Here is a 19,922-nt window from a genome sequence, read left to right on the forward strand (position 1 = left end):
CCCCCCACCACCTCCGGGCTCAGTGCAACAATCCATTGTCCAAAAGACGGCTGACGAGAATGATGGAAACGTTGATCACTTTATAATCTTGATGTCCCGGGGAGGATACCCATGTACGTATAACAGTGACAGGGAGATGCCAAGACCTATTTTCAGTTTGAAGGACTGTTATTGTTCAAAGAAAATTTGTAATGACGTTTTCTGGCGATGTTTGTAAGGATTTTAATTTTGAGGAGAGTTAAAAAAAGGTGCAACCTAGGTTTCTCTGCCCACCTTCACGTTTCACATCAAACAATTGGAACATTTCTTCAGGCTATGTTCTGTGGATTTAGGCCAACAATTTGGCCTGATTTACAACTCCCAGTCATAGCTGATGTACCTGAATAACCCCCTGCCCCCTGAACGTACATACCACAAAATTCGCAGAACCGATGTCAAAAAAAGATTTGTAGCACTGTGATGAACATGGATATATAAAGTAACTGTCAAGTATGACAAGTTAGCAGACACAAACAACTGTTTAATTTGTAAAACGCCGCTTTGTCTGCAAAAAATAGCATTGTATGTAAAGCCTGTAATCTTTTTTCGGTGAAAAATTTAAGATTCAATTTAAGGGTTTTATGGCAGTCAAAGATAAACAAAATTTGCACGCGAAATGTTTGCTTTGCACGAATTGCATTTTTTCATTCCACTATAAGATCGATTGACATATAAACTTCTTCAATCAGGCTCGCGACATGGTAATTTCTAGCGAGGGGAAAATGTTCCTCCTGCATTTTTATACTTTTTTGGACGACTCGCGCTTGTTCCAAGAGGTATTTTTAGGAGTTAAGTAGATTAAGATGTCTGATCGGTGGGATTTTGGGGTTTACGATTATTATATGGGTATTCAATATTGTACGCGTGCCCTTTTCCGCCATTTTATGTAAATAAAGGGCAGGACAGTTGATATCAAACGAACTCAGTGGAGAAAAATACATTTCAACGAAGGCGTTCTTCTCGTTCTCGTGGGATTGATCGAAACACATATACAAATTCTAATACGCCCCCCAAATTTCGCATAAACAGTTATTGGACAGTTGGATTTCTTGACTTTCTTTCATTTCGCCGGTACAAAAATCCACTGAAGACTGCAATGCCGGAAACTAAGCTAGAAAGAATTACTTTTGATCGTGCACTGTAAAATTTTCAGATGTTAGCGATTTCGAACCGCAAGAAGGCAAGAAAGTTCCGGACAAAGTTTAGCAATCTGTGTACACCTTTTTTCGTTTTGGGGCCTTGTCACAGATCGATTTTTCAGCTTTTTGTTGGGTAAGCAAATAGTATGTCGGAAATCTGCGGAAATTGCGATGAAATCTTATGTGATCTTATTTCAAATATTTTCCACTACAATGTGAAGACTTAACTGATGATCAAAACTCGACACAGCTAGGACAATATTTAAATAGCTCAGTAAGCTTGAACAATGAACAGGGTGCCAATACACGTTGTTCCAAAATGGTAGCCAGTTTATTATTCTTTTGTTTACATGGTAATTAGCCCTCTTTGCCTCGTCAACATGTACAATATACAAAAGAATTTTGAAGTGAAAATGAGGCAAGAGGGCCAATTAACATGCAAACAAAAGAATAATAAATTGGCCGCCATTTTGGAATGAGGAGTATGAATTCGTTTAATCAACAATGAAATTCCAACGTCTGACGGAATGGCCGTCAAAATTGCTGGCGGGTGGGGAGAGGCGAGGAATACCTGTATTTAAAGAGGCGAAGCAATTTCGTACACGCATGCTCCGTTGTACTTGTCTGTTTGGGACATTGAGTTGAGGCTTATTGTTTTTCTTGGGTCAATTGTTTTTCCTGTATTGGAAGATTCTAACAGAAATTGTTCAGAGGTGGATTGGGGACTATCAAGTTTAAATTTGTAAGTAATGTATTCACGATGCCATATTGGAGTGTCTTAGCTCGACTTCACGAAAAATTAACCGGGAACACCACCATGGGCGCTTACTTTCTTCAAATCGGGATCGATCTGCATACTACAGACGCTACCGATATTTCATTACTTCTTTATACGCGGGAAGTACTATCAATGCATCCTCAGGCTTTGGCCTCTGGGCCACAATCCTACGGGGGCAATAATTTTGACGCTATCCCCTAGATAGGGCATTTGCACTTTTCTCACGGCCCCACTATGGGGATTTTGTATGCCCCAACTGCTCCACGGTGGGGCATTTGCCACCTTCCGAAAACAAAATGCCAAATGTTCTTTAAATGCCCCCCCCGGGGGATCAGCGGGCTTGGAATTGTGATCATCTATTTTGCTGTAGTTCCAGAAATCGGCTGTTTTCTTCAAAACGCCGGAAAATAACCGAAATATCCTCAAAACAAGACTGCACCCATACGTCCAAATACCCATGTTAAGTCCTTGTTACCATGGTGATAGGGGGTAAAAAATGTGAAAGAAAAATTGAAACTGGCGCACCAAAACCCACGGGTGTGACCTCAATCAATTTTTTTATTCCTCAGAGGCCTGTTAAATAATTGACAGTAATAATAATTATAACCGTTGATTGACTTCGACTTTGTCTCTGTTCAAGGACTACTGAAAATGATCAACAATGGGATTCCTAGAAGCATTAGCCTCCTACACAGATGTTCTTTGGGCACATCAAGTGCTCTAGGCATGATTAAAACATTAATTCTTCCATAGGTTTAATGTTTGTTCTGAAAATATGGCAATACATCAAGACAATGTCATTTACTTTATTATTTTTTATTAATCACATTACTTGTATCCTTGGGAAGTATTGAAAATAGAGGGAGAAATTTTACTTTGATCACTACTGGATTCACTGAAGCAAGCAGAGAATGGGCAAGCTACACGACATAGTTGAAAACAGCTTTATACAGTCATTTAATATTTTTTCGTTGTTACTGTTATTCAAACATTATCACCTTGGTGACTTTGCAGAGCTTTGCAATCCAACCTAAAAGATTGGCCTTCTACAGTACAGTCACAAAAAACATTGAACTACATCTTGACTTGTGAAAAGCATGCTATTCCCAGTCTTTCTTGATGTCAAATGACCATTCCCATTCAAGATGGACATTTTTATCATCATCTAAAAACTTGCTCTTTGCTGTGTAATGACCACGAGCGATCATCCCTTTGGGAGCTTCGTCAACTGGTGTTATATATTCGTGAGGTTCAGCTTTGGGGCCATAACTTCCCACCATTAAGGAGTTCTTTACAACTGAAACAAAACCAGTCATTCATTAATCAAGGAGCATTATAGCAGCTAGCAAAGCTGCACCATTACATAAACACAGTATAAGTTTACACACATCATAATTGACTGACGCAAGTTCATAGCGTGTGCAAAGTTAACTATACTTTGCCTTTTGCATTGCAAATGTTGAAAGACAATTGATTCATGCTCTGAGCTGTGCATCATCATGCATCATCATCATCAGCTGTGCCAATGACGAGTGCTGTTATATGAAAAACACATAACAGATATTTATGTATAATTTAGGTTCGGCACATGGGAAAAATGCTGTATAAATCAGCCATCGCTCCAGCTGCAGATCCTGGCAGATCCTGGTGAATTTACAGTTGTTTGCCACTCCAAACCTAACCTGCCGAACCAAAATGATCCAAATGCCGCTCTTCTGCCGTACTTAACTCATCAGTTAGGTTTGGCGCATGAATAGAGCAGCATTTGGAACAGGCCTTGCACGTAGTTATAATTTAACAACGGTACTCTGGATTGCAGTGGCCTCATGGTTAGTGCCCTCAGCTCTGGATTGAGCGGTTCGGGTTTGAGCCCTGGTTGAGGACATTGCGTCATGTTCTTGGGCAAGACACTTTACTCTCACAGTGCGTCTCTCCACCCAGGTGTACAGCTGTAGAAGTACATGAAAAGAAGCTGTATATTTCTACAGCAAAAATGAAGCCCTCACCAACATTTTTAATGAACAAATCCACTGAGCTAACTCCTTGTGGCAAATCTCATCGGCAAAACATACAAGTTTTCTGGTAGAAATAGTGTACTTGGTTGCTGCTGAAATTATTAATATTATTTGAAAAGAAATTAGTAATTAAGTCATCAAAAAACTTTCGGTGTTCCTGGACATAAAATAGTTTTTATTCAAATGAAGACATTTTCACTGACTGAAACTTTTTTCCAACATATACATTTGCTGGCTTAACAAAGTCAACACTGTGCCTGTGTCCAAATGAAACTGACACGAAGAAGCCAAATTGTTTTTAATTTTACGCGCTTCTCTTCAAAACAATTTTTGTAATTTTTCAGCTTGCTTAGGCTAGATGCAATTTAACATTCAAGGTGTCGAACATGACCTTCTACGGATTGAAAACATTGATTCAAGGATTTTTGTACAAAAACAAAGAAACTCAGCAGGTAATTCAGGAAATAGCAAGCAAGTACATGAACAAGTAAGTGTTCAACACTAAGAAGACTGCAAACAAATCAGGCAGGTTTATTGCATTCCAACATGCCAGTGAATGACTTCCATTTTTGGGTCATGAATTATTAATGAGTTTGAAAACCTGGGCAAGCAAAATTTGAGAGTTACTTGCCTAAAGGGCAAGCTGGATTATTAAAACATTTTTTTGAGTCCTGCAAACAGGAGAGATTGCCTAGAGGTGGAACCACTGACCAATGGATTATGACGAAATCAGTATGGTGGCCTCAACACCTTTCATAATTCACTTTCCGAGTTCAGTGGCTCATAGTCACTTTTGATTTTTTTTTTTGGAGGTTCTGCATGTTCAGAGCCAGCTACAATTCATTTTCTGCTTCATTTCAATTTTCAGGAGAACCCTGAAGGTGCACATAATGTGTTGAATGCAGCAAGGCCAAAATTCACACCCTGTCAGGCACCATGTCTCCAACCTCCAGGGATAGGATCCTATTCATCACTGGGTAATAATAACATACTCCCAGCATTTTGCCAGTCTGTGAAAGTAAACCGTCTTGCACAAGAACACAGTACAATGACCCTTAATCAGGGAAGGTGCGAGAACCCACACCTCTCAATTCAAGCTCCAATGTATTAACCATTGCAAGCCCTAGGATTTCACGCTAATGATCATTTCTGGTACGGTGTCATTACCATGATTCAGAAAAAAAGGAACTGAAAAACCATTTGCCACGGATATCTTCAGCGTTGCCACAATTTGATACAAATTTTTTTTCTTTCCGTTCTAATTCTCAACAAGTAGAGCAATTCATTTGATTATTACTCTGATTATGAATGAAGCTGAAACGTTGTTTCAAGTCACCTGTCTGCGTCTTGTATCCATCCCAGACTGAATTGCACACACTGTACAATGCAGTCTGGGATGGAATTAGGGTGGCAGACAACTGGCTGACATAAGGTGAACCGCGGGGTGAAGGGGTGAAGTTACCGAGGGGAACCATGGGGTGGAGTTTGCATGCGGAGCGGCATCCACTGCGAAGAAGAGGAAGTATGAAATTTGAAAAAAACATTCGGGAAGAGGTAATTTTGCACTGATTTTGAAACTGACACGGAGAACATCACTTCATTTATAAACTGGGTAAGGCAAGATACATGCCACTGAGTACATATAAGCTTATATAACGCTCGTTTCATTTCCTTCTCCATTCACAATTTTATTTTTGTTTTCTTTTATTTGTGCCCAAATCAAGCATGAAATTTTGTTACAAAAATTTTCTGTTACCAATCGTTTCCCACGATCACTGGACGCAGAACCGAAAAAGTGTTACCAATGAAATTTGAAATCCTAGGGCCTGCAGTGTGCACTCCATGCTCTAACTATTTAACACAACAATATTAATTAACCATATAAATATTTTTTTTATGGTTATATGTTTGTTTTACCTCGTATTCCTTTCCTGTACAACACTTGATGAAATTTAAGACCAGCCACAATTTCTCGCACGACCTGAACAAAAACAGCCATGTTAACTGAGTGCAATCAACCTGTTCATATCATTACACTGACAATAGACACGACGATAAAATCTGGAACTATGTCATGGCACATCTAGACAAAATTGGATTTATAAGTTGCATACAAAAATGTGACAAGCTTTATTTCTTTATCCTGCAGTTCAAATATATGATCTTTCATATATTTCCTTGCATACATTGTATCTTCACTGGCAAACTCACAACGTGACTAGCTCCCAGTTGGCTGAATAGCTCAGTTGGAAAGGGCACTGCACCAGTATCACAGAAGTCTTGAGTTCCAATCCTCTTTAAGCCCAAATTTGTTTTTCAGGCTTTAATTTTGCAACTGCCTCAGTTACATGCAAAACTGAGCTGATCTTTAAATTATCATGATATTTTTCAAGTTTGTTATCTGTAATCCATAATCTATCACAGTTTGCCAGTAACTAGCAGATGCAGAAAGGTACAGCGATTGTCAAATACAGAGATGGAAACTTAATTTTGACATAACTCATGAATTATCTATGACCTTAAATGTACCAAACATTCCATTTATGGTAGTGTTGCACCCAAGAAGATTGGTATGCTGTTCAGTTCAGTTTGCTTTCAGACCTATAAATAGAGAAAACTGCTGTTGCTGGTGAAGCGAAGGGGGACAACAGCAGGATTTCTATGGGGGACAGGAGATAAGAGGACATGAAGTGGGATTTCCATGGTTAAGGGAACCAATACTGTGCAACAATGTGAAATAGAAAAATCACCAAGAGGTGTAAGCCTCCTACACAGCTGCCTTTTGGGCTCATATCATGCATTCTTTCCTCCCACACTAATATCTGCTGAAACCAACAGCTATTTACATAGACCAGTAATTATTAAAGCACACTTCCAAATCCTGGAAGAGCACTTTGGACCTTGAAAAATTTTGAAGCGTGGCCTACCACACTAAGTGTGGCTTTTGAATGACTGTGTGAGACATGGAATAGTCCATGCAAACTATCTGCAAGAAGCTGTAGTGTATTTCACAGTGAAAAAGATGATGTATTCCTAAATCTTAGCACAATCTCAAACCAAGTTAGGAATTGTGCCTTTCTTTTGAAAGAATTGCCACAGATTTTAATGTGACCCACAGCAGTACAGTTCATAGTTATCACCTGAAGAGAGCCCCTCAAGCTAGTGATTGGCTTTTTATTAGAAGATGACTGGCGCCAATTGCCTCTGTAGTAATCTCCACATGATATCCCACTACTATTTGCGAATGGAGAGAAAGGAATGTGCGATTTGTTTGGAACATGAGACATTTGCTGGAAGGAGTGAGTGCAAAACCGTAAGAGTGCCTTTCTAGAAGGTTACATGTTCAGGAGGTGGGACCACCATAGACTGCAAAACATTTGTGTTTTCTTCCCTATTTAGAAGGCGCAAAGCACTGTAAGCATGATCCTCGCGCATAAAGCTTGCGAGCCTATACTCGCTCCAGACCTGTTGCTTGAATACCGCCTGCGATACTGTTTTGCAGTCTACACCCACCAAGGAAGGGGTAAGAACTGGATTTCAAGAGTACGGTGAGGGGGAAGTTCAGATGCCCTGTTCAGGTAACCTGCCCTACTTCAGTGTATCTGTTACTGTCCAGTTATAATCGTTGCATGTGAATAAGGTATGTTGTCCAATAACACAGGCATAATGCTAGAAACAGACAAACAACATTCATAACAACACATTTCTTACACTAGCCCTAATCTTTCTATGCATATCTCTCAATCATATTGTGCTGATCCAGAAAATATTGATACTCCCCCAAACAGAGGGGATTGGAATTTCCTGGGGGTGGGGTGGGAGGGTCTGTAATAGCAAAAAATTTAAACAAATGTATGAAGATTAATTGGAATTCCTGAAAGGGTGGGGGTCTTATATAAAATTCCTTCTGTGGGGGAGGTATGGATATTTTCTCGAACTACACATTTGGTCTTCGACGACAATTCAAACACATTAAACAGTTTCTCGAGCACAGCAACAATATTAACAATATGAAAATCTTAAATTTATTTCGTTTTCAAGTAAGCAGGCACAAAAATTAAAAAGCCTCTCTTTAAACATTTTGTCAATTCGAGCTTAATTTGAGCTTAATTAACTGCAGTGTTGTAAAACATCATTTAAACAAAGCAATTAACTATGGCCATCCCATATATCCCAAAAGTAACGTCGAAACCAAAGACACAACAAAAGCAACAGCGAGACTGGAAAGGAAGTAATTTCAAAATAAAAGGTTAATACGAAGGTCAATTTTCCCATCTTATTTTTACAATAACTTAATTGATAATCTCAATAAAATGGACAACAAAAACTTAAAATTAAGATTACTTTTGCATTAATTCCACATCGAAACTCAGGAATTTAAGTCTCACCTTAAACGTTATTTTAAGTCTATAACTTGTTCCCTCCTTGAAAGTTACAGGCTTGTCTTTAAGAGTGGCTAGGTCTCCTATAAAACGAGTAGAGATTACCATGCAGTGAACTCCAGATGATCAAAACAATTCACTACCTTCCGTTCGTTCAGTACTTCTGCTAGTTCGATTTGAACTGTGTAAGTTGTCACGCACGGTGTGGTTTATTGACGAACAAAAAATCAAGACAACAGATGGCAGTAAGAAAGCTAAATTTCAAAGCTGTTGCAAGATGGGAAAGGCAAACAAATTTTAATGACAAGATGTGCTAAATTTTGATACACACCGCTAAGATCGAGTTCGATATCGTCCCGACCTTCGACAAGCACCGTCAACTTTAAAACCCGCACGTTGGGTCCGCCATCATCGCCAGCTGAAAAATAATAATAACAAAATATATGCTGGCAAGAGGTCTTAAAGGATCCGTGAGAACATTTGTGCCTTAAACGAACAATGTCAGCTGATCACTTTTAACTTACCACTGGCGGCGGCAGCAGCTCCAAGAAGTTGCTCCTTGTACTTCACCAGAGATTCATCATCCGCGTCTAAATTTTTAATTTCATCCAGAGTTTTTTGAGCTGGTGCCTTATAACCAGGGGTCTCTTCTGGTTCTTCATCATCTACTGCAGCTGGAACTTCTTCCGCAGGGTCCGCCATGGTAAATTTTGATACACAAACTAAAAAATGTGGATATTTCCTGATGCCTTCACGACTTGGCCTGTTCTTCGTAAAGAGAACCACCCCGTGACGTCAAATGCGTGATCAGCAAGACCAATCACAATCTCTGAAATATCGAGTATACAAAGTGACCAATGAAAGACGTCTTTCTATCTACAGGATAGGTCTGAAGCACATTGCTTTCTTGGTAACGTAGAAATAATTTTCCAGTAATCAAAGGAAACAATGACAATGTTTATGTTGAAATGGTTTCTCTGATAAAATGGGAAACAATTTGCTTCTGTGTAGCAAAGATACAAAGTGCGCTGGCGAATATACCTTACAAAAACAGGCACCCAAAGATTGCGTGACGAGCCAATGGTTGGCTACTCTTTCTGCTTTAATTTTCAGTTTCCGTATTTTTTGGACCTGAATTCCAAAACATATTTGCAAAGTGTCGTGTGGACATACAAATAAGACAAATAAGAAATCTCAAGTTTAAGCTTTTTCTTTGAACAAAGAACTGTATGCAGAGACTCTGCTCGCATGGTAGCATGTGTTAGGTTGTACAAAAAATAACTTACAAGATATTTGCTGCTGTGTCATCCACTATCGGCCAGTCGCAGGCGCCAAGTCGTTATAAATCTGATCAGAAGTACGTCACGCCCCGTCACACATCCGTCACGTGTTTTGTTGAACTACCACGGGTTTTTACCACCACCATTACCTTTTCGGGAGAAAATAGGAAGGAGGACTACGGGCAGCTAGAATGAAATAAAATTGGTACGCGCATTATTTGAATGTCTAATCTCGAATGGCTTGTCGTGAACACTACATGAAGCATAAACTGTTATTGGCACGGACTTCCTTCACTCGCACGATCAAAGCCCATCAAAACGCGATAGAATTAGTTATTCTGATTTGACCCAGGGACTCAATACAACGAAGCAAAACAAAGAGAGAAAGAAATTTATTTTGTGGCTATTTTCATCGCCAAGTTTTTACGATCGAGCACGACCTCGAAAGATTGGAAACCAAAGCCGCTGACCGCGGTTAGCAGTGGGCGCCGCGCCCGGCGAGTTTGACGACAACTTGGAGCTGCGTAGATTGAAAGTAATATCGTGTTAAATCAAAAAACCCTGATTATATTTCTTAATTGCTATGTTGATGTAAATCCTGAACAAGTATTTCAAAAAAGCGCACTGCACTCAGCTCCAGGGGGGAGATGTGGGGGGGGGGTACTTGACCCATGTTTGGGTATAGGGGTGCCGCTGAGGGTTTATAATCCTGACCCTGTTTAAAACAAAAATACTCCAAAAACCCCACCCTGTGTAGGACAAAGAAACACAAAGAAACTAGATCTACCGGTACGATCTATTCTGTCAATGCGCGCTTGTTATAGTACTGATAAGTGGAAAAATAATTTATATTAAAGGATACCGACAGGATACCGACAATGATCTGATGGTGATTGATGACCTTGCAATGGCCGGTTAACGTCTCTCGGCTCGTAATACCATACCCTGTTTAGGACAGGTTTTGAACCTGTTTGGGACAGAGGCGAGTCAAATTGTATACCCTGTTCAGGACAATGAGGTCAAAAAACCATACCCTGTCCAGCGGCACGTCCCCGTATAGCCCAAATAAGAGAGTACCCCCCGGGGGAGCAACCTCGTTCCCAGGTCTCTTAGGAGTGAAGAAAAAGGAATGTGGAAACGAGGTTGGCTCTGGTGCATGGTGCAAAGTGGTACACTGGTACACTGATGCAATCATGTGAAGGATTAGGTACTCTAGGTTCTTGTCCCGGGACTTCAGCGGCCCAAAACTGGTACCTTTCTCAGAGAGGTATATAAAAGGGTAGGGATTTTAGCAGCTGAACTTCAGAAATGGATATTAAAAGGCCGGTTTGTTTCAAAATATCTCGAGCAATTCACCTAATGGCTTATAGTGGAAAAGATATATAGGTTTCCCCACTGGAGGTATATAGAAAAGAGATGCAGTGTAGCTATTGAAAAGCGTATCCCTTACAGGAGGAACCCATACGCTATGGCACCGTGCCACGACTATAGTGGTACACGAATCTTCAAATCTTTGGTCCGTATATTAAATATTTGTTTTCGACATGAGATTCTCTCCGAAGAATGTTTATTTGTGCTACGTTTAATAAATCACAAACCAAGGTTCAGTTGTCGATAGAGGGAAAAAATTCACTTCACTGACCGTCCTCGCGCGCGCAAGTCAGTCTGTTTACTGAACAGCAAAAACTCAGTTTGCAGGACTTGGGAAAACCTTCACTTGATTGTTTTTCTTTTCATTTTTTTAAAACGTGATGTACGTTTTCTAACTGTTTTTCAGACGATCTGACTGAAGCCTGCATATCAGCTTTGTCACGCAACGCCGCGTGACGACATTCCTCCTGCAGCTCTTGCTCACAGTCCACAACGTTCGGAAGGTATTTTTGTAGCAATTTAACAGGCGCGGATCCATACCGTTTTACGGAAACCGGTCAGATTTTTCAAAAGACTCAGAAACCCAGGAAAGGGAACTTTAGGGAGTTAAAATCCAAAACAATTCCAGTGGAGCATGTCCCGGAGCCCACTGGAGGCTTGCACCTTTGGCGCTCATTGTTTCGTAATCAGTCACCCTTTTTCCTAGATCCGCGACTGATTAAGTTACACAAATGATCTCTTCAGGAGTGACTTCATTAATGGAAAGTGATCAAAACTGTGCTGAATGGAATTTCCTTATGACAAGATCACCCTATCCTAAAAATGATCACATACTTTTTTGGGGAGTAGAAATGTTGTTGTTGTTTGAAACATTCAGGATTTGCGAAAGCCAAATCATCTCAGCTGTTTGACTGTATAGGCAATATGGATTTACTACAAAACCATAGACACTTTTTCCCTATAAGAATTTTTTTAAAAGAACGTCGAAGCTCAGTTTAAAGGGGCTCTGTCACGGTTTACACATTTTGAAAAGTTTAGCCTAAATTTTTCAAATTCGTCGTTTGCAATCCGTGTCAATCTTCGCCATCCTTGTTCCTTTATGTTTTATTACTATCTCTTTGATGTTTTCCTATCTTAGGAAACTACTATTTTCAGGTTTCCTTCCATTTAAAGGAGATTTTGCACGTGACCAAAAACACGAAGACAAAACACCGTGACTGAACTCCGTTAATAACAAATAGCAATAACTCATTGAAAATATTCAGACATGGTAATCGCTTGTTATCAAACAAAATTCACATTAACAAAAAGCTTAATAGTAATCAACTGGTGTGAAGAAACTAACAATGTTAAAATTAAGAATTAAAAATGACAGAACCCTTACAATAAGTCACACACAGTAATTCCCTGCTTCAGCTTTATATTTTAACCCAAATTTAGACACTTACTAGGTACATACCCCAGTGGGGCCAAGCCAACAGCCAGTAAAAGACATTTCTGTTTAAACTTTTCTGGTGAAATGCAAAACTTAGTCTATACAGTGTGATGACCAAATTACTCTCGGGACACATTTGAACACAAGGGATGAACTTGAAGTCTTATTGTATGGTCTTTAGTTGTATGGATGTCTGCATTTTATCACTCAGGACTAGTTATAATTAGACCCGTAGCCCTTGTGGGCTACAGGTGAATAGCCCATGAGGCGAAGGCGAATGGGCTATTGACCCGTGGCCCTTGAGGGCAAAGGGTCTAATTGTTTTAGTATCACCCAACTAGTTGGACAGAAAAGGCAATAATAAAGTTAGCAAATGCAAGTTGAAGAAATATTTATTTGGGAATAAAACGAAAGAAAGCGTCATGCTCGACTGCGCCAATTTCGCTACTCGAGGACTATTACTAATAGTCCTCTAGTAGCGTAGCCAATCAAAATGCAGGATTTGCATTAGTCCTCTAGTTGGGTGATACTAATGGGAGTTATTAAGTGTTTTGTTATTTTTGTTGTTGTTGTTGTTGTTTACATCAGTGTGGATAGGCATCAGAAGGAAAGCTACCCCAAAATAAAGTAATCACCACGACAAGAAATTATTTTAATGATAAGAATTTTATTTGAAGCTTTTTCTTTTTCAGATTTTTCTCTTGAAGTAAACCTTCACACCGATGAATGCTATAAATAAAAGTGGAACAATTTATAAGCCTTGTGGTGGACGGTCCATTTGAGTGGCGTGACTGACATCACACTTTCAAAAATTTTGGAAAACCTACAGTAGTAAAGGAGGCTTAATAAGTTTAAAACATTTTACCCTAAATGGAAACTTTTTGAGAAAGAACTACAGGCCAAAGAATGTCCTTATATTGGCTAAGAGAAATAGGAGGCACTCCTGCAGAAGTGTAGCTTAGTGTTGGTTGCTGGTGAATTTCAAGTCTGTGACAGCATTAACCCACAGGCAGATATGAGCCCCACAGAGACTTCAATCACCAGTTAAAAAATTGATTTAGCTACACCCCTGCTTTCCCAAAGTGTTTCATTTAATTCTTATCCATATAAGAAATCTTCCGTGACTAGAATTCAAGAGCAGATGTGCCATTTTACAGCTCATCCTTGGTTGCCTCCGTTGCTTCACCTTCATCAGTTGCGTCAGTTTCCTCCTCTGCTTCGCCCTCTACACCTTCTTCTTCTGGAGTTGGTTCTTCACCTTCCTTAGGCTCTTCATTTCCAGCTTTACCATCAGCTTCAACAAATTTGACTAAATCCTCTAAGGTTCTTCCACCTTTGTAATCAACGATCTGGAAGGGAACAACCAAGAAACATAATTAATTATAAGTTGTATACTAACAAGCTACCTTGAACTGTTACTTACTACATTAACTTTTTTATTTTAAGAAGCCACAAAAAGTAATCCAGGGCAAATGTAGTGTTGAGTTCATATGTGCTAAGTCATTATTTGGCCGTATAACTGGGCAATGTAGTTCCTGTCAAAGACCCACATTTCACCCTTGCTCACCAGAGTCTCCAGAAGCTCAGTGGTTAGAGCATCTGGCTAGATCACATAGGGTCATGGGTTCAAATCCCATCTGCAACTTTGATTTTGTTTCTGAATTGATGTCATTTCTACTTTAAAATTTTTTTTTTTCATAGCATTTAGGATCTTGAATCATGAAACTGACAGGAGCAGTACAGAGTGATACCTTTCCTGAAGTTATGCATGAATCAAAGAATAGCCGATTTTCCCCAATTAGCAAAAAATGAAGAAAATAAATAATCAAGAAAATGACTAGAAGTTTGAATTTTTTTGCAAAATGCACCATCCAATTCCATTCTTTTCAGCTCTTTGTTGTTGTTGTTGTTGTTTACATCAGTGTGGATAGGCATCAGAAGGAAAGCTACCCCAAAATAAAGTAATCACCACCGACAGTTTCAAATGCCTCTTGAAGGGTTGTTTTGTGAAAAAGTTGGTAAAATTTGAAATTACCCAACAGACCCACTTCTACAAAGTATGACTAAGATTGTTTGCCTCCATTGACTCGCCTTCATTATTTTTAACTATGAACCCCTGCAGACCATGCTGAATTATGTGCGGCAAATTTTCAAAATCAGGGTAGTTTTCCACACGCTGTAGCTTTGAAACGAAGTCGGCGACCCCCAATTTTTTTTTGTTTCTGACACAAGTAACTTTTTATCTGACCGCTGTAAAAATTTTGAAAAAAATCAATCAACAGGAAAAATTTTGCACGAATGTCCTTTGTAGGGGGTCAACTGTAATTATGAAACTTACCTCATCACTATCTTTAGGGAAATATTTAAGAGTAGGAAAGCTTTGGATCTTCACACTTTCTACTTCATTAGCAGTGGAGTCCATCTTTGCAATAACAACATCATCACGGTCGTTAAACTTCTCTCCAAGTTCATCCCAAATTGGGGCTAACTTCTTACAATGACCACACCATGGTGCATCTGTAAAAGATAAAAAAAAATTAATAAGTGTACAAGGCAACCATTTGCCTAGAAATGACCACTGTCTTATATCATAGTTAACAGAGGGGAATGGTAACTTATGAAGCCCAGAAAACTTCAAAGAAGCAGACAACCATATGGGTAGCAAGATCTATTTTGGAAGGTCTACAGTGCAACCTCTTGTTTAGCACGCATACTCTATATGCATGAATTACATAACAAAAAGTTTCTTTTAGTTAGTTCCTCAGACAGAAGTAAACAGTTATCATGTTTTGTGTAGGGTCAAGGTAAAGAAAGGAACAAAAAGATCCAACAAAGAACACACGACAGACAACTTACTGTACTTAAAAGTACAAATTTAATACAAAATGCTACTGAAAACAAAATTGCCATGAACTGTAGATTGATATCAAATCCTATTAATTTCTACCAATATTCCTTCTCACTTTCAACCAAAACTTGCCAATGTTTTGAAGTTTGGCTTACTTCCTACAACACTGAACAAATACGTACTACTGTTATCCCCGCACAAAAAAAGAGCCTCTCTATGGATTTCCCAAGACTTTGTTTTTGTTGCATTGTTTCTCGCAAATCTTTGATTTTTTAAAAGGAGATCTTCCTTTTATGGATTGCCTGACAGTGTGGTCAGTGTAATATACAGCCAAAAGATCTCACTGCAAAAATTACTGTATAAATTCATGAAAAGCAAAATAAATGACTGCTTAAACAATAACGAGGAAAGTTAAAATTGCGCATTTTATTTTTTACTTTATATCTGAAGTATTGCTCAATATTCCATCCTTATCTCAATAAGGATAATATTGGTCAATATTCCAATCTTCGCTTCAATCTTGAGATCTTCATTTTTCAGCAGTGATTGTAGTGTCTTCGAGTTCTTCGGAAATACCAATAGAGGGGCTCAAAGAATGCCATTTTGTAATATTCAACATCCTTACAGAATTCAACAAAAACAGCTTTGGTTTTGTCCATAGCTACTTCCTCAAAATTCTTTCCTACAAGAACCTTCACAGGCTTGGCATCCCAATCTTCTGGAATTTCTTGACTAAGCAAATGTGGCTAAATATTGAAAAGAAAACAATAATTATATGAGACAATATAACCAAAGAAAACCTGATAAAAGAAGGTTTATAACATTGGTGGTCAAAAACTACATAATATTTATGACACATGGCATCAATGGAAACAAAACAAAGGTAAAAAATTATGGTAAGTTCAACTAGTGGTTGGCTGCTGCCAGAATGACTATTGAATTGCAAGCTTTGTTTCTATATTTTACCTTATCAGGTAACTCAGAGTGAAATACATAGTTACCTTAAGTTTTCCATCAAGAACATCAGAGACGAAAGCCTTGACATTCTCAGAGGTAATTTCCTTAGTTTCTGGTTTATATTTCGTCATATCATCCTCTGCCAAGTTGATCAGGCGGACAGTTGGTATTTCCTTAGCATCAATTCCAAAGAACTCCGAGATACGGCTGTTATCTTCTATATCAGAATCAACGAGAACAAAGAGAACCTTTCCTTTAAATTCCTTGGCGGCAGCTGAGAATCCATCATGGATGCCCTGGAACTCATCAGCCTTTTTGCTAGCGAAAAGCAGAACATGCTTCTTTATGTCTCCACCAAATATCTTGGGTGCATTCTAACAAAGACAAGATCAGGTTAGCAGTGATAACTTCTAGTTTCTGTAGCATGAAGCAACTGCTAACAGTGCTGCATCAAGTGTTGCATGACTCATCATTGTTCACTCTAAGTCTGGTGGACTATAATGCAGACTTTTTCAAACAAAGCAGACCACAGTTTTATGTAAGTATCGTACCTCATCATTGAATTCTGTCACAAGGGGAAGTTGGTTGGCCTTGATAAACTTGATGATATCTTCAGAGTTATGTTCTCCATCATAGTCATTACGTCCGTCATCAAACTAAAATCAGAACAATGACAATACTAACTCAGCAAGGAAGCATACACTAGATATTGTCCTAGTTGTTATTTCTTGAAAGCTTCCAATAATAATATTATCTGATTGTGTTACAAATCTTAGTCCACAAATTCCATGAATGAGCACTATAACTTAGCATTTCACAAGCAAAAGGATGTCCAAAAACAGCAAGACCAGAAATTTGAAACTTCTAGCTGAAAGGTGACTCATGCTCAAACTAATGTGCGAAAAAACCCCAGCTCATCCAGTGACATTTAACTTTCTGGTCTGAGTCCAAACACCGAAATTTCTTCACCTGGAAGACCTTTCCTATTTGATTTACAATTTTAAAAATTTTCTGTTATTCAGAAGCAAGACTTGCAAACACTTTTTGTTTTCAAAGGTGTTCGGGTTTTGAGTTCTCACAACCCAGTTATTCACATCTGTGATCAAAATGTAAAAAGAAGATAGAAATCCATACTGGATTACATTATCAGGATCAAAGTTCTGCAGAAGTAGCGAGGAAAGAAGAAGGTAAGAAGAGTTTTTCAACACTAACACTAGTCATAGAGCAGTACCTTTTTAAAAAGAACAACGTTATCTCCTTCTACATTGTGCTCTTTAGCAAGAGCCTCGTCATGTACAATTCCAAACTCAATATCATCGATACCCTGTGCAGCCTCAGTGAAAGCTTTGGCAGCATCGGATTCTTTGTCCTTGTAGAAACCAATAACAATGACGTCTTTCTTTGTAGTGAATTCCTTGATTTCATCAGCAGTTGTCAGTTCTTTGGCTGGTGGACCAGTCTTTTTTTCCAACCAAGTGATGATTTCGCTAGCTGTACGGCCACCTGTAACAAGATGCTAAAAATGTTGTTCGAGCATAAAACAAACAGCTTAAAGCAATATACTGAGGAAAAAATTAACAAAATGATGTAGAACAAGAAAAGATGATTATTATTTTTGCACTTTTAATTTCCAAAAAGAAGAAGCATCAGGTTTTTCACTTGTGATTGGTTACTAAGAGAAAAAGAGCAATGGCAGAACTTAATTCGAATTTGATTAGGTTTGAAGAACAATGGAACGATGAATCATCATCAAGAGATGACTTTTTCCTTGTTTCTGCAGTGATGAATCATCAGTTAAAAAACACACGTCAAAATCGGTTTTATGTCCTTTTATTTATCATTAAATTATTTTAAAAAATTTTTCTGTCTGAAATTATTTGTTTATCCATTATCACGATTTTCTTGTTCAAACATTAGATAACGCAAAGCTAGTAAACAGGTGAAGAGAAAATTAACAAAGCCTGGATCTAATGAATGTTCTCCATAACTTTTACAGACTAGACAAAGTTTTCGACCCATATTGCACGGTCGAGTTGTTTAAAACTAAATAAAGCCAGTTTAATAATTTGGACACATTCACAGCTGCGATAACAATAAGAGTGTTGTTTTCTCACGTTAATTTCGCACAAGTTAAATTTACGACACTGAACAAAGAAGATTAACAAGTAGGATCGCGTTCACACTCACTAATAACCGCAATTTCTCAGGGCATACTTTTATACTTCCGAGAAGCTGATATATTAACGGTGACGACAACAGAACAACGAGTCCTTATTTTTCTAAAATTTTATCACCTTTAAGTTTCTTGGTAATTTTCTCAAAGAAAAACACAGTTTAAGAAGTTTTAGAGATAAGGCTAATGACAGATTATAGTAATTATTGCTTCCAATTTCCTTAACCAAAATATTCAGTGTAAAGGAAAACATCGAAGCCTGAACAATGAATATTTCGGGTCTGAACAATGAATGTTTCACAATTTTGTACAACACAATTTGCACGTGCAGTTGTAGTAATCTAAGCTAAGATTAATTATAAAATGTTTCGCGACCGATCACTCGAGTTTAGAACAGACAGAGCCACTCGATTTTTCAACTAACCCGAGTATTCTACAGATTTTCCTGCCCTGAAAAACTTGATTGTAGGGTAACCTTGCACTTCGTATTTCTGCCCAAGTTTGGTTTCTGCGGTGGCGTCAACCTTTGCAAGCTTAATGGCCGAGCCTTGTTCTTTGAGAGTTTTAGCAGCTTTCGCATATTCTGGGGCCAGAGCTTTGCAGTGTCCACACCATGGGGCATCTAAAACGGAAAATCAATTCACAAATTATAACAGAAACCATACCTTCATATTGTTTAAAGTGACCTCGCAAAAGAGCCAAAACGTGTACAGTAACTTACAAAATTCGACTAGAATATGCTCATTGTCTGTGATAGCTTGATCAAAAACAGCTTCGGTTAAGACTAAGACATCTTCTTCTTCCTTGATGTCTTCTCCAAACGCGAAAGCCACTAAGCTAAGTAATAATGTGAGATAAATCTTCATCGTGGAATTCTTGACCTTGCACAACGAAACGTTCGACTGTTCAACTTGGAAGACGACGACGAAAGAGGACGAAGACGTGGAATCACGGACCGGAAATCGTTTTACGTACCCGTCGTGTCTTGCTGTGATTGGCTGACAGTAAAGAGCCCGCGAACTGTGATCACGGAAGTCTGACCGAATTGCTTAGTGACACGTCCGCGAAAAAGGCTATACAAAACATATTACTAATTTATTTGTAACCAGCTGAATTCACTTAAAACATGACAAAAAAAGGGGGGCGAGGGGGAGCCCGAGCTATTTCAAAGAAAACAAAAGAATTCCTTAGGACGATATGGTAACCTTAGCGATGAACAAGTTTGGCCAGTCATCTTTTTTCGGGATCTACGGGAAAGGCATATGATCGGACTGGTGAACATCAATCCTTCAAACCGGCCAACTACAGAAAATTGTGCTTATTTACAGTGACAGGTTTGAGTGAAGAGCACTCCAAGACTGAAAGAGAAGCATGAAACATGAAACGATGACTAACGTATGCATGACAGCCTCTCGTATAAAAACTCCACTTAACTAGCTCTTTGTTTAAATAAACACAGCTGATAGATACTGCTTTGTTCAGTCAGATCATGGGCAAATTTCATT

General features: G+C 38.7%; 2 protein-coding genes across 2 annotated transcripts; both read right to left on the reverse strand.

Moving 5' to 3' along the window:
* Window positions 1–2,742: 2,742 nt before the first annotated feature.
* Window positions 2,743–9,838, reverse strand: LOC145488969 (rho GDP-dissociation inhibitor 1-like). The gene is made up of 6 exons (XM_081467834.1): window positions 9,640–9,838; window positions 8,878–9,182; window positions 8,685–8,771; window positions 8,360–8,436; window positions 5,889–5,952; window positions 2,743–3,253 (listed from the first exon to the last, which is right to left on the reverse strand). Exons 2-6 carry the CDS (start codon window positions 9,053–9,055, stop codon window positions 3,057–3,059), a joined length of 603 nt encoding a protein of 200 aa, XP_081323960.1. The 5' UTR covers window positions 9,056–9,182; window positions 9,640–9,838; the 3' UTR covers window positions 2,743–3,056.
* A 3,248-nt stretch (window positions 9,839–13,086) lies between these two features.
* Window positions 13,087–19,358, reverse strand: LOC145488970 (protein disulfide-isomerase 2-like). The gene is made up of 8 exons (XM_081467835.1): window positions 19,139–19,358; window positions 18,842–19,039; window positions 17,476–17,747; window positions 16,796–16,900; window positions 16,289–16,618; window positions 15,913–16,033; window positions 14,778–14,956; window positions 13,087–13,788 (listed from the first exon to the last, which is right to left on the reverse strand). The coding sequence occupies exons 1-8, from the start codon at window positions 19,281–19,283 to the stop codon at window positions 13,591–13,593; spliced, it is 1,548 nt and encodes a 515-aa protein (XP_081323961.1). The 5' UTR covers window positions 19,284–19,358; the 3' UTR covers window positions 13,087–13,590.
* Between the last annotated feature and the right edge of the window lie 564 nt (window positions 19,359–19,922).

The sequence above is a fragment of the Orbicella franksi genome, chromosome 6 (genome assembly GCF_964199315.1).
Source record: "Orbicella franksi chromosome 6, jaOrbFran1.1, whole genome shotgun sequence".
NCBI classification, from domain to species: Eukaryota; Metazoa; Cnidaria; class Anthozoa; order Scleractinia; family Merulinidae; genus Orbicella; species Orbicella franksi.

What these genes read in the sequence shown, in the direction of transcription:
- LOC145488970 (XM_081467835.1), bottom strand. Translation starts at nt 19,283, where the DNA reads ATGAAGATTTATCTCACATTATTACTTAGCTTAGTGGCTTTCGCGTTT. An exon ending in AAAATCTGTAGAATACTCGG is followed by an intron (nt 17,748 to 18,841) that starts GTTAGTTGAAAA and finishes ATCTTGTTACAG; the next exon opens with GTGGCCGTACAGCTAGCGAA. An exon ending in TTCTTGATGGAAAACTTAAG is followed by an intron (nt 16,034 to 16,288) that starts GTAACTATGTAT and finishes TTCAATATTTAG; the next exon opens with CCACATTTGCTTAGTCAAGA.
- LOC145488969 (XM_081467834.1), bottom strand. Translation starts at nt 9,055, where the DNA reads ATGGCGGACCCTGCGGAAGAAGTTCCAGCTGCAGTAGATGATGAAGAA. An exon ending in TATCGAACTCGATCTTAGCG is followed by an intron (nt 8,437 to 8,684) that starts GTGTGTATCAAA and finishes CTCGTTTTATAG; the next exon opens with GAGACCTAGCCACTCTTAAA. An exon ending in GACTTAAAATAACGTTTAAG is followed by an intron (nt 5,953 to 8,359) that starts GTGAGACTTAAA and finishes GTTTTTGTTCAG; the next exon opens with GTCGTGCGAGAAATTGTGGC.